Raw genomic sequence first — 15080 nt, forward strand, 5'->3', positions numbered from 1 at the left:
GTCTGGAAATCTCTTTATCTGTCCTTCAGTTCTGAATGCTGGGTAGAATAATCTCAGTTGTAGATCCTTGATTTTCATCACTTTGAATATTTTCGTGCCTACACTGTCTGGCCTGCAAAGTCTTTGTTGAGAAATCAGCTGCCAGTCTTCTGGGAGCTCCCTTGTAGGAAACTAACAGCTTTTCTCTTGCTGCTTTTAAGAGAGTCTTTGTCTTTAACCTTTGGCACTTTAACTGTGATATGTCTCAGTGTGGGCTTATTTGGGTTCATCTTATTTGAGATTCTCTGCATTTCCTGGACTTGTATTATTTCCTTCACCAGGTTAAAGAAGTTTTCTGTCATTCTTTTTTTCAATAGGGTTTCAATTCCTTGCTCTCTCTTCTCTTTCTGGCATCCGCATGATGTGAATGTTGATACACTTAATGTTGACCCAGAGGTCCCTTAAATTATCCTCATTTTTTTTCAATTCTTTTTTCTTTCTCCTGTTCTGATTGGGTGTTCTCTTCTTTCTTATCTTCCAAATCACTGATTTGATTCTTTGTTTCATCTACTCTACTGTTAGTTACCTGTATCCTTCATTTCAGTTATTTTAGTCTTCATTTCAAACTGGTTGTTTTTTATGTTTTCTATCTCCATTATTATGTTTTCTACCTCTTTGTTGAAGCTCTAAGTTCATCTACTCTTGAGTATCCTTAGTATCCTTAGATTGAGTATCCTTATAACCAGTGTTTTGAACTCTGCATCTGGTAGGTTGCTTGTCTCCATTTTGTTTAGTTCTTTTTCTGGACTTTTGTTCTGGGTTTTTCTTTTTTTTTCATTTGGGACATCTTTCTTTGTTTCCTCATTTTGGCAGCCTCCCTGTGTTTGTTTTTGTGTAGTAGGAAGAGCTGCTATGTCTCCCAGTCTTGGTAGAGCGGCCTTATAGAAGGACCCAGTGGAGCTGTCTCCCTGTCACCTGAGCCAGGTGATACATGTGTGTCCCTTATGTGGGTGTGTGCCCTCCTGTTGTAGTTGAGTCTTATTGCTGTTGGCACATTAATGTGAGGGATTGATCCTCAAGCTGATTGGTTCTGAAGACTGGTTGTGACTACGGTGGAGGAACTGTTGTGAGGGGCTGACCCTATGGAGCAGGATTCACTTAGCAGGGCTCTGATGCCTGCTGAGTCTGCCCTTTGAGTATGTTGTTTACAGAGGTAGTTGGGCGGTGCTCTGGTAAGGCTTGAAGCTGCCACCAGTTGTTTTAGTTCTTGGGCTCTTTGGGAGGTGCAAGCCAAGGTCAGCTGCTTCCTGTGCCCTGCCCCGGATATGAACTACAAAATGATCAACAAATGGTTGGGCTTGGAAGAGGCTAAGCTGTGAACTGAGGCCCACTGTTGCTAGTACTGGGCTTGGGACTGCTTAGCAAGAGGTATGGGACATACCAAGGCCAGAAGCTACTTGTTTGGAGTTTGAGATCCTTTGAAAGGTTTTAGGAAAGTCTGAAGCATAAGCCAAGAAAGGTCATTTATATGGATGGGAAAACTACTGGAAGCAACTTGGGTGGGCCTGAAAATTGGGTGTGGTGGGATCTGAGGGAAAATCAGGGCAGGGAGGACAGTGTTAGCCAGGTTGATACGGACTCAGATATGGTGCCTGCCTGTGCTTGCAGGGAGTGAGTTCATCAAACGAGCAATGGCCTCTGCCATCATTTCTGTTTGGGAGAAAGTTGCCCCTCTAGCCTTTGCCCCAAAGCCAGACAATTTATTTCCTCTCTGTATGTCTCAGGCACCTTTGGAGCTGCTGACTGAGCTCCGGAGCTCAGAGCACGTGAGCCAATCAGTAAGTCTGTAGCATGGACTCCTTAAGAGGAACACTTGGGATTTCACAGGGCCTCCGTGTCACTCAGCCACAATCTCCACTGGTTTTCACGGTCAGAAGTTGTGGAGACTTCTCTTCCTGGCACTGGAACCCTGGGCTGGAGAGCCTGGTGTGGGACTGGAACCCCTCACTCCTCAGGGAATACCTCTGCAGCACAGATATCCTTCATGGTTTTTAACTGCCAAACCCTGACCATTCTGAGTCTTTGCCCCTCCTACCAGTCTTGATGTGGGTTTTTCCGTGTATCCTTAGTTATAGAGACTTCAGGCTAGACTTCCAATGGTTCTCAGTGGTGGTTATTCTGTTGTTTAGTGGAAATTTTGATGTAGTCTGGAAGGAGGTGAGTATAGTTTTTACCTATTCACCATCATGACCAGAAGTCATTTTTCATTAATTTTTAATATTTAAGATGTTTAAGTAGACTTTTATTTTTTTAGAGCAGTTTCAGGTTCCTAGCAAATTAAATAGAAGGCATAGAGATTTACCATATACCACCTACTTCCACATATGCTTAGCCCCACCCCCCATAAACACCTCCCACCAGATGAAACATTGTTTACAATTGATGAACCTATATTGATACATCATCATTCAGAGTTCATAATTTCCATTAGGGTTCACACTTGGTGTTGAACATTTTATGGGTTTGGGCAAATATATGATGACATATGCCCACCATTTCAGTATCATATAAAGTAGTTTCACTGCCATAAAAATCCTCTGTACTCCACCTATTTGTTCTTCCCTTCACACTAACCCCTGGAAATCCCTGATCTTTTTTATTACCTCCAAAATGTATACTTTTCAGACTGCTTCTTTCACTTATTTAGCAATATGCAATTAGGTTTCCTTCATGTCTTTTCATGGCTTGAAAGCTGATGTGTTTTTTTTTTTTTAGTGTTGAACAATATTCCATTGTTTGGATGTAGTACAGTTTGTCCATTCATCTATTGAGAGCCATCCTGGTTGCTTCTAAGTTTTGGCAATTATGAATAAAGCTGTTATTAACATTCATATACAGGTTTCTGTGTGGACATATGTTTTCAGCATCTTTGGTAAATAAATACCAAGGATTGCCATTGCTGGATGGTATCATAAGCCTATGTTTATTTTTGTAAGAAAGCACCAAACAGTCTTCCACAGTGGCTGTACCATTTTGCATTCCCACCAACAATGAATGAGAATCCCTATTGCTCCACATTCTTGCCAGCATTTGACCTGGATTTTAGCCATGTTAATAGGTGTGTACTTTAATATTCATTTTCCTGGTGACATATGATATGACAAATCTTTTTATATGCTTCTTTGCCATCTGTATATCTCCTTTGGTGAGGTGTATGTTAAGGTGTTTGGCCAATTTTTTAGTTGGGTTGTTTTCTTATTGTGGAGATTTAAGAATTCTTATATGTTTTGGATAACAGTCCTTTATCAGATGTCTTCTGAATTATTTTCTCCTAGTCTGTGGCTTGTCTTTTCATTCTATTGACATGTCTTTCTGTGTCTAGATTTATTTCTTTGCAAGTGGATGTCCAGTTGTTCCAGCACTATTTAGCCTTTGCTCCTTTGTCAAAGATTAGTTGTCTTATTTATGGGTCTATTTCTGGGCTCCCTATTCTCATCCACTGATCTTTTTGTCTAATCTTTCACTGATACCACACTGTATTCATTAATGTATTTGAAACACAATGCACTTGAAATACAACATATGCATTTGAAATATGCACTACCTATGTAAACACTACCTATGTGAAGTTTTAATGTTGAAATTTTGACAGTCTAGATGGGTAAGTAGCAAATATTAACTGGGATATTTGGAAAAGCCATTAATTCTTAGGTGGACTGTTTTTGTGTGTGTGGATGGATGTGTATGCCTACAGAAAGGACATTTTGTGGCAGATATGGTATAACTTTTTTCAAAAAAATTATTTTAGTTCATATGACGACATAATTGTCATCACAATAATACTTCAACAGTCCTCACCTTGTGCTTGTCACATTTAAGTGCAACACATGTTTCTCTCATTTAATCCTCACAACAACCTTATCAGGTTGTATTAATGTTAATCACATTTGACCAATGAGGAACCTGAGGCACAGAGAGGTTAAATCCAAGGCCACACAGCTAGTAAGTGGTGTTGCCAGGATTCTAACCAGATTGGCCCCACAATCTGTGCTTTTAATAACTACATTGTCAATATTCCTTGGTGCCACCTTAGCAAATTTTACAACCACTGCTAAATACTTATATTTGAGATTATATATTCAATTACCTAAAGTAGTATTAACAAGATATAAAAGAGTTTCAGTTTCTCATTCTTGGATAAGAAGTAGCAGGGAATGACAGTCATGATTTACTAATACCAATCATTAAATGAGAAATTTCAGGACTAAATATACTCATTTAAGAATTAAATATTGACAGTAAAGGAGCACAGGCAAAATATTAGAAGTCATTTGTCTTTGAGTATTTAAGTATGATGATCTGAATTTTAATAGTAACTTTTTTCTCAGACTTTTGAAGGCATGATGCTTTTTTCTCTATACTAAACTGAGAAGTAATTAGTGAATTGGAGAAAGAAAACTTATTTTTTTATTGTCTATGAATAAAGCCAAAGTAGAAGGTTAAGATTGCATTGTTTGAATGACTAGTTATGTATTTTTAGATTTTTGTGGTTAAAATTATCTTTATCTCTCATTCTTATTATGTAGATATATTTAATATTTGCTTTTTTCTTATTTTTATATTTAGTATTTGAGATATGTTTATAAAACAAAAAATCTCATACTTTCATTAAAATAATTTGTCTATATTTATTATTAAAACATAATACCCCAAATAAGGAAGTTTTTAAAGCTATAGAAAACAAAATATAGCATCATTAGAATTTTTACTTAATCCTGACTCAAGCATGGTTCTCTAAAATAGAGTGACACATTTCCCCCAAATATATTATTAAGGACAAAAGGTTTGCTGCTATTAACTTTGATAAACAAAATAATAAACACACATAAGTGTTCTGATTTGGTTGAAAAAATGAAAATCATTTCTTTAATATAGAAATGAACTACCTTTATCCCCAGCATGAGAACTTGGCCCTGTAAACTATACATATTGAGAAGAATCTGAGTCTTTGTAATTTTCTTTTAATAAAGGAAAGACTTATATAATGGATTTTCAACCCTTAAGTGGTAGAGGAAAGAACTCAGTCTGAAAAAGTGAATTTAAGAGTGAAATGTTTCTAAAATACTATGTAGTTTAATAATTATCATATTAATCTATTACTCTATTGCATCCAATTGCAATAAGTATATTTGTATATGTAATAATTTTATTCTTTGAATAATTTTCTAAGGACAAATTTTTAAGTATGTTATTTTATAGGGGTTCTACAACCATTTTTAATAACTTCCCAAATGTTTGAAAGAATTATTTTCAAAGCTCTTGGTGTACAAGTATCTGTTCATTTTATCAAAAGCTAGTCAGTTGTATTATTTAAAGTCTTAAAATTATAATTGCTTTCTTACTAATTGAAATTTCCAAGTTGAGGTGAATTCTAGCCTGTCAATTTTACCACTGTTATTCTTTTATGTGTGTAAGATACTTGAAGAACTATGAAAACCCTTTTATCGCCCTTCTCTGCTTGTGGAAAACCAGATTTCATTCATTTGTTAATAAATAATGCATTTCTCAGAAATATGAAAAACCTAGTCTTTGGGTTCTAAAATCATGTACTATGGCAAGTCTTTATACTATTTCTAGCTCTCTGAAAATTATTATATCAGATAAAGATCTACTTGTTTTCTTCTCAGCATTACTCACCAGAATAATTTAGGCTTTTCATAGATAGTAATTTCAATGTTCCTTTGGTAATGAATATGTAAAGGAACTCCCTTGGAAATTAACTCTAGAATAGGCGGTTTTTATTATATTATATCAAACTCAAGTTGCTGATCCCTGCATGGGACTCCAGTTTGGAATATGCTTTTTTTTTTTTTTTAAGTAAAATGACTGTATATTAGTGTTTTTTCTTTCTTTCTTTCTTTCTTTTTTTTTTTTGTGTGTGAACAATTTATCTTTTGACGTTGAGTATTCCTTGGTGGGACTAAAAAATTTGCTGACTAGGCTGTAAGGAGGCTAGATAGATGTTAATAAATTTTTAATACCAAGGTGTTTTTAAAGTAGAGAGTTTTGAGAAATAGGAAATCCTAGCTGTTAAAATGCACAAAGATGAACAACTGAAAGAATTGCTGAAGCATAATTGTAAAGCTGTTGGGCATGTACAGTAGGTGTTCCTATACAGTTAGAGGTTAACATGTGATCATTACCTTTAAGTTATACTCAAACATATATGTATATTTACTTTCCTCATAAATGTGCTTCTTTATTTTACGTTTACAGACTTAAGATACTTAAGTATAAGGTTCAATGCAATTCTTTGACATTTTCTTATTAGTCCATTTTTCCAATATTATGTAAGAAATGGGAACATTTTTGAAATGATGAGGAAACCATATAGAAAATAAAATATTAGTTACATACATTGAAAATATTTCTCTTAAATATCCAAAATATATATATATATATAAAAGCAGGCATCAAAATGGCATATGAATGATATGCTATAAAATTTGTTGATAAGAAGTACAAAACTACAACCAACAGCCATAAATATTCATAGGAAAAAAAGGATTAGAAGGAAATACACTAACATTTAGCAAGGATTATTTAAGTGGTATGATAGGGAGGTTTTTTGTTTTTTCTTTTTAATTTTTATTGTTATTCAATTACAGTTGTATGCCTTTTCTCCATAGGGAGGTTTTTATTTTAATCTTTTTTCTTTCTGTTTTCCAAAATCTTTAACAATAATTGATACTTATAATTAGGGATAATGTGTTTGTAAAAGAAAAAGTATTTCTCATGTGACTACCCCGTAAGTAGCATTCCAGATTTTAAGCTGATCCAGTTAAGGTCTTGTAAGAAACATGAGTATTTACTGTCTGTAACCTGATACTTTTCTCCTATCTTGTCTACTGCACAGAAGTTCTTCAGTGACCCTAGGAATGTGGGTATCTCATTCTGTTTTAGCTAAAGTAACTAAAGTCAGATTTGAAAATTTCATAAATATTACTTTGCTGGAACTATTAACTTTTGTATATACTACAAAAATATTTAAAAATCAGTAGCTAAAATCTTATTTAAAAATTATATTTAAGTCCTTTAACTTCTTTTAAAGTATTGCTTTTGAAGTTGGTGAGAAAGCATTTTTACAATGTGAAATTGGTATGTTGGCTTCCAGGCATTTTTGATTGATAGAGCCCACAATTTTTGAAAATGACACAAATTTTTTGAAAATTTTAATTTAAGCAAACCATATTTTAATATTCTGTATCTTACATTTGAATAGCTTGAAATTAAAATGAAAATACCTAAATAAGTTCAGGGGTACTTTTATTTGTATAACTTTAACTTAATATAGGATGCTTAAGAGCTATAATTATTTTTGGAGCTTTTCACCTAGAATGGAATGAAAAAGTTGTGTACTCATGACACTCTATGCTGAAATACTGTTTTCTTAATCTACTTGGCCTCTTAAAAAGGAAATTAAAATGGTAGAGCCAGAGGGAAAATGAATAGTTAATCGTGGAGGAGGAGAAAACCTACCTCAGTACTTTGACTAGCGGCAGCTGGGGAAGTGACGTCCTGTAGCATTTGCTGTTCTAGAAAGTACAGAGACACGTAGTGAAAATGGGAGGATCTAGAAGGAGGCTGTCTCCTGTGTAGTGTATATTTATCTGTAAGTGAGCTGTTGGGGAAGGAATTAAATACGGAGAGGCTGTCTGCTTGCTGCCTTAAAACAGCGAAGCTGAATTGCTGATTTGCTTTAACTTTGAAAATACCCAGCTTGCCTTATTTTCCTTAGAATCGTATTGCTAAGACTGGGGACGCTGTTTTCTTTCACAAAGGGAAACCTAAGTTCATTTCAAGGCATTCGAAATGGGGAAAGACTATTATTCCATTTTGGGAATTGAAAAAGGAGCTTCAGATGAAGATATTAAAAAGGCTTACCGAAAACAAGCCCTCAAATTTCATCCGGACAAGAACAAATCTCCTCAGGCAGAGGAAAAATTTAAAGAGGTCGCAGAAGCTTATGAAGTATTGAGTGATCCTAAAAAGAGAGAAATATATGATCAGTTTGGGGAGGAAGGTAAGTATTCTGTGTATATTTTTCTTTCTCTCCAGCTCTATGTCTTTCTCTCTTTCCCTTCTTCCAGTCTTCCGGTTATCATTAAATTAAATTCTTAGACATATGAAAAGTGGAAAGATAAATAATGGATGAAAACAAAATTTTACCTCTGATCATATGAATATTACATGGCTGTGAATAAAATATACTTGTTTGCCTTTTTTGGATTTTGGCATTTTGTAATATCCACATTCTACCATTAGATTTATAATGTTAACATTGTATATTTGAAAAGAAACCTTAAATTCTCTTACACATTAATGAATTGTGTCAAAAGTCTTATGCAACCTATTTTTTAATGAATTTCTGCCAGAACCAGTGAAGATACTTCAATCGTTTAAAATCTTAAGATTGCCAGGTCAAATTCTGAGTAGTTTATATTTTATTCACAAAAATAAAATTTTTTGCCTTTCCCATACATAGCAAAGCTAGTTTAGCCTGAACAAGAGAGTCGTCTCTCCGAGAAACAGAAGGCCTGGGCATCCAGCTCTAGTTGTTTTGGCGTTCTGCCTGGAGAGGAAAGAATTTTCCTGATGTCATAAAATACCAGAACAAGTTTTTAGCTTAATTGTAAACAGTAATTGTGTGCCAAGAAAATGAGAAATCAGAAATACAATTTTTGACCTAAAATGGCCACTTAGCACAATTATTGATTTACTTTTAGGTAACAGTATTTCTTTTGAAATTTTACTATCTCAGTATAGAGGAGAGGTGACAACTTCCCTTTCCCTGCTGTACTTTTGTTTCTTGCGTTGCAAGAAACTAGTTGAATACAGTAAATGGAGTATTTTAAGATTCTTTTGTAACTCTGGATTTTAAATTAAACTTGTCCATTATCTCCATGTAAATGCATCTATAATGGAAGTCTATTTTAAATTGCTAATTAACAACAACAAAAGTACTTTAATACCTACAGCTTCTGGGGTTTTCCATTTTTTAAATCAGGACTAAGTTATTATTTTTTTCCCAAATGTTCTCTTGTAAATTATTATAGTTATAAAAACTATTTTTGTTATTTCATTGCTACCTTTATTACATTTAATGTATAATTTTCCTAATTAGAAATATATCCTAAAATACAGTGAGACAGAGACTGTTCGTTTTGAGTTAAAAATTAAATTTAAATATTCAGGGTACTTACGTGTTGAGGAGTTTTTTTTCTTATTTTTCTTTCTGATCTGAGTTGCCAAAAATTGCAGCTTTTGCTGTTAGTTTTGGTGTGATGAGGATCTGCAGTGTCAGGTTCTTATAAAGTAAATATTGAAAAAGGCAAGTAGTTGGCAATTTAATCCTGCTTGCTTCTATGGCCATACTACTCAAAATACTATGATTTGGTTCATCTCAAAAGCTAAGCAGGATTATCAGACACTACTCATTTTGTAATTTTGTAAAGAAATCCACAAGTAGGGGGAATAAATGGTGATGGAAGGAGACTGACTTGGGGTGGTAAACACACAATATAATGTATAGTTGATGTATTATAGAATCGTATTCATGAAACCTATATAATTTGCCCCAAGAAATTCAATTAAAAAAAGAAATCCACAAATATAAATTCCCATGGAAAAACAGATACCTACTGCTTTAATCCACATCTTACTGATAGCTCAATTTTGTCTATAACTAAGCCATAGGACTTAGTGTTTACTGAGGATATTTGTCTTCAAAATTTTCAAGTCATCATATATTTTTCTTCATTTAACATTACCTTCTAATGGTATTTTTCTTGAGTGATATTTCTCCAGTTTGATTTTTACTGATCGTCATCAGTGAGTAAATTTAAAAAAACCCCCAAACCAAAAAAACCTGAAGCAGGATCATCTATGTACCCTGAATTTTTTTTTTGTTCTTGACTCAGATTATTTATATAAGCAATAGGGGGAAGTGAGGGAAGCATATGTTTTTAAAGTTTTAAAATAATATTAAAATATTATTTAGAAATATTCCCTCATTATGTTTCTTGAAAATACAGTTAAAAGTTACTATATTTGAATCTGTTTTTAGAAATTATTCTTTTTTTTACAGAAAAGCATTATATTTGCCCTTTATTCTGAATGTCTCGTTAATTCTTTTTTTTTTAATTCCCTTTAGGTATACTGTGTACATGTGGGAAAATATTTTTTGGGGTCTTTCATGGGTCTGTTCATTCCTTCAGGCCTGGTTCCATAGTCCAGGGTTTCTCTAGCAGTAACAAAACACTGAATTTTATGATTGCAGCTGTTACTAGTTTATCTGATATACTTTTTTTCAATTATTACACTATGTCAAGGCCTGATACAGTGGGATGGAACCATGAACTGAGAAGTATATGAATTGAACTTACTAAATTATATATTTAGGAACTAAGAGATCCAGTATATTCATGGTTTGAAACTCTCCAGTATCTGCAATTTTAAATGCTAGATTTTTTTAAGTTGGACAAAAATAGAGATGTTTTAAATTTACCATGGGACCCAGCAATTCCACTCCTAGGGATCTATAAAAGAACAATGAAGATATAGGTCCACACAAAGACATACATGTGAATACTCATAGCAGCATTATTTGTAACGGTCCCCAACTGGAGGCAAGTCAAAGTACTGTCATTTGGTGAATGGATAAACAAAATGTGGTATATACTATGTATGTGCTCCCCAACACACACACACACACACACAGGAATACTACTTTGCAATTAAAAGGACTGATTTAATGAAGCCTGCTACATACATCATGGATGAAATTCAAAACCTATGCTACATAAAAGAAGTCAGATGTAAAAGCCTGTATATGTATATGAAATGCACGTAAAAGGCAAATTTGTAAAGATGGCAGATCAGTGATTGCCTAGAGCTAGAGGTAGGAACAGGGATTGGCTACAAATGGAAACTAGAGAACTCTCTGGATTGATAGAAATGTTCTGTAACTGTATAGTGGTGATAGTCGCGCAACTCTATAACCTTACTAAAATCATCTAATTGTGTATTTTCAGTGGGTTAATTTTATGGTATATAATAAACCTTATTTAAAAAGTAAATTTTCTACATAGTAAAACCATTTGAAAACAAAAAACACAGAACTACAGAAATTTAAAATTGGATTTTGAACCAGCCTCTCCCTGAAAGTTTTAGGTATAGTTCTGAATTGTTCAGTGGATGTCACCACAAGTTTGTATTAAAAGACTAAAAAAAATTTTTAATAACACATACTTATAGTATCCCAGTTCTTTAACATTTCTTTATGCCTTCTTTTTTCATTTATTGTTTATGGTTTAATCAATAACTTTAAATACTGAAAGGTAGTATTTACATGATCAGACTTTTATTTAGTATATTAATCTCTATACTAGCTTGCTTTTTCAGTTCTTTGTTTTAATCAACTGGATCTTTTTATTTGCTATATATTTCTGAAAGCAAGTACATTGGGTTTTTATGAATTAAAACTGTTAAAAGGATCTTGTATTATTAACTCTAATTCTTACTATAAACTGGATTTTTACATATTAAATCTCCTTAACATAAGAGTTATTAAAGTCTTAACAATTTTTTCTTTGAAGTCCCAATTCTTCTCCAATGCATCTTCTTTTGATAAATTTTTAGTCAACTAACTGGTGGAATTCTTTGTTATGTATAGTATCCCAAACACCTATTTGATTTTGGGTTGTACATTGGTTGGTTGGTTGGTTGTTTTTTAAATAATAGCAGTCTTTCTAAAGCATAGGCAAATTTTGATTTTAGAGTACATTCCTTGATCACACAGTGATGCTGATATTTGGGAAACATTTTGGGTAGCAGAGGGAATCTGGTTGAATTTTAAAATTTTCCCTGAGCTGTTGAAATGTACATAGTAAAAGAGTTGACTGCATAGTCGATGACATGCCTGGTACAATTCAAGTGCTCAGCAATTTATGTTATATTGTGCCAGTGTGAATTTTGGTTGGATTTTCTCAGTCAGTATAGTGGTCTTATCATTTATCTGAGCAATGTAGTTGACTAGTGTCAAGGAGAACGTCAAAGCTTCATTGGAGGCTTTTGTCAGCTTTGATACATGTCATTTTACACAGTATGTGAATCTTCTCAGGGATTCTGTAATCCTGACTGAGTTACTGTTTTTGGCAGAAGAGGAAAGGAATTTTAGGGAAAAGCCAAATCCATGATATAATAACTTAAAATGTTATTCTTTTTATAAGTTCATTATGGGTTCAAACATGTAGATTTTGTCTTGTAGAGGGTTAGATTACCAGCTAATTTACTCTACTTTATTTTAAAAATATTTTCTTTATTTATTTTTAGAGAGAGGGGGGAGGGGGAAAGAGAGAGAAAGAAACATTGATGTGTGAGAGAAACATCAATTGCTTCTCACACTGCCCCCAAATGGGGATCTGGCCCGCAACTCAGGCGTGTGCCCTGACTGGGATCAAACTAGTGACCTTTCAGTTCGTAGGCTGGCGCTCAATCCACTGAGCCATACCAGCTAGGGCTAAATTTACTTTAGTAATTATTAAATTGTTATACTGTTTTATATTTGTGGAATGAAAGATGAAATGATTGAAATAATTTAATGGTTTAGTCTCATTAGTCATGACTTTGAATTATATACATATCATTTACAAAAATCACTAGCTTTTCTTTTTCTTTTTTTAACATTTGGAGTTATAACTTTATCACTAAAATTTAACTAAAAGAAGTTTTTGATTAGTTGCATGTTAAAAGTTCTTGTCTTGTTTATACTTAACCATTATGTTCCTATAAGGAATATCCCTGACTGCTATTTGGATATATCATTCAATATATATTTTGACAATTTTCAGATTATTAGATTTCTCTTAGCCTCTCCAGATATCTATTCATGGATGAAATTGAAAATTTAAAGACCAACTAAGATTGTTGGATGAAGTAGAGTATATGTATACCTTTTAATGGAAAAACTCAAATAGAATAAAATATGCAAAACTAATTTCTGAGTGAGTCTAGTAGAATTTTTTATTATTAAATATCTCATACATGTGTATATGTGAATATGCTTTATATTGCTTTGCTTCTGCCTCTTCTCTATTCTGAACTTAAGATACATTTTAAAGTTTCTATTTAGGAGACTTTAAGAGTGGATCATTCCCTTTATTCAATAAGCATGTGTGCCTGTCATTTTCAGCCTTGCATGCAAGAGCAAAGCAGAAATGAATAAAATACTTCCAGCCCTTAGACTACTAACTATTTGAGCATATTGAGGTCTCTTAGTTTAATCTCTGAATTTTTCAGTTACAATTTTTAGATTCTGTTCCTGCTTGTTTCTTTGGTCAGGAATACACATATGGCTCATTCAGAAAGTTTGTTGATACTGTAATGATATAACTCCTGTCAGTATTGGTCCCTGAAAAGATCACTATATTACTGTTTTGTGGGTTTTAGTAGACTCTTTCTTTGGTATGTAGTGGACATGATGATTCAAATATGGGATCTCTTGTAAACTACATATTACTTAGTTGAGCCTTAGAAAACAGGGTCAGAGGGTCACTAACTTGTTGTCTGAAGTGGGTTGTCCACAATAGACAGAAGTAACCAGTCCGAAGGCCTTCTATGTCAAGAATGTTTATAATTCTTGTTTTTTAAATGCTGTTGAAATTAGTGCTATCACATGGTATGCCTTGATGAACAACTTTGTTGTCTGGGATAGTGATAACAATATTAGAGTCTAAAAACATTTTTCATATTCATTAGAATTTTTCAGCCACAGAGTTTTGTTTTAATTTTTAAACAGTAAAAGATGACCTGAAGTCAAACTTGTTAGTATGAATAAGTTATTTTGTATTGTTGATTGTTGTGCTCATTGATGATAATGGTGCTTAAAGATATAGGGTATACATTTTGCATTGATTACTGAAGACCTTTCAATTGACATCTTTTAAAAACTTAAGTTTATAAACTTCAGATTGTCAAACCACTAGCTTATGAGATAAGGGGTTCTGAATTTTTATTTTCTTATTTATCTGTGGAATAGAGATTTAGGAATAAGTTATCATTAAAGATGGGTATTTGGAGGAAGAATTTGAAGCTAAAATTTTAACTTTGGATGGAATGATCCGGAGTTATGTAGCTGTTACGTATTTAGTTAATAATGGAATTTCTGGGCAGTATGAATAAGTTGGCCAAAGTTTATTATAATAAATTTTTGAAAGATCAATACCATTTTTGAAAGCTTAACATTCAAGAGTTGTAAACTTTATTTCATGCTTATCTCTTCATTTAGGGTTGAAAGGAGGAGCAGGAGGTACTGATGGACAAGGAGGTACCTTCCGGTACACATTTCATGGAGATCCTCATGCCACATTTGCAGCATTTTTCGGAGGTTCCAACCCCTTTGAAATTTTCTTTGGAAGACGAATGGGTGGTGGTAGAGATTCTGAAGAAATGGAAGTAGATGGAGATCCTTTTAGTTCCTTTGGATTCAGTATGAATGGATACCCAAGAGACCGGAATTCTGTGGGGCCATCCCGTCTCAAACAAGATCCTCCAGTTATTCATGAACTTAGAGTATCACTTGAAGAAATATATAATGGTTGTACTAAACGGATGAAGATTTCTCGGAAAAGGTTAAACCCTGATGGAAGGAGTTATAGATCTGAGGACAAAATTCTCACTATTGAGATTAAAAAAGGGTGGAAAGAAGGCACCAAAATTACTTTTCCAAGGGAAGGAGATGAAACACCAACTAGTATTCCAGCAGACATTGTTTTTATTATTAAAGATAAAGATCACCCAAAATTTAAAAGGGATGGATCAAATATAATTTATACTGCTAAAATTAGTTTGCGAGAGGTAAGTTAGTAAAACTTAGATTTCTGAAACCAAACAATTATACATCTGATTCTAGGAAATTTAAATAACAGCTAAGATATGTAATGCTTATTAGACATTTAAAAAAAATTCTAATAGAACTTTCTGAGGTAGTACTAATATTATATCTCTTTTATAGATAAAATTATGTATTTTAAGTTTAGTTA

The 15080-nt window shown here is 33.4% G+C and overlaps 1 protein-coding gene across 3 annotated transcripts in view; it reads left to right on the forward strand.

Moving 5' to 3' along the window:
• Nucleotides 1-15080, forward strand: part of DNAJB4 (DnaJ heat shock protein family (Hsp40) member B4) — a 64791-nt gene that overhangs the window by 39651 nt on the left and 10060 nt on the right. The window contains exons 3-4 of one of the 3 annotated variants that reach the window (XM_024565531.4): nucleotides 7821-8062; nucleotides 14327-14895. In XM_024565531.4, the coding sequence (XP_024421299.2) occupies nucleotides 7852-8062; nucleotides 14327-14895 (780 nt within the window). In that variant the 5' untranslated portion in view covers nucleotides 7821-7851. Of the gene's footprint in view, nucleotides 1-7585; nucleotides 8063-14326; nucleotides 14896-15080 lie in introns of those variants that run through there. The other 2 variants (XM_024565530.4, XM_024565532.4) reach the window with 2 other exon arrangements.

Source organism: Desmodus rotundus, chromosome 3, assembly GCF_022682495.2.
Source record: "Desmodus rotundus isolate HL8 chromosome 3, HLdesRot8A.1, whole genome shotgun sequence".
NCBI classification, from domain to species: Eukaryota; Metazoa; Chordata; class Mammalia; order Chiroptera; family Phyllostomidae; genus Desmodus; species Desmodus rotundus.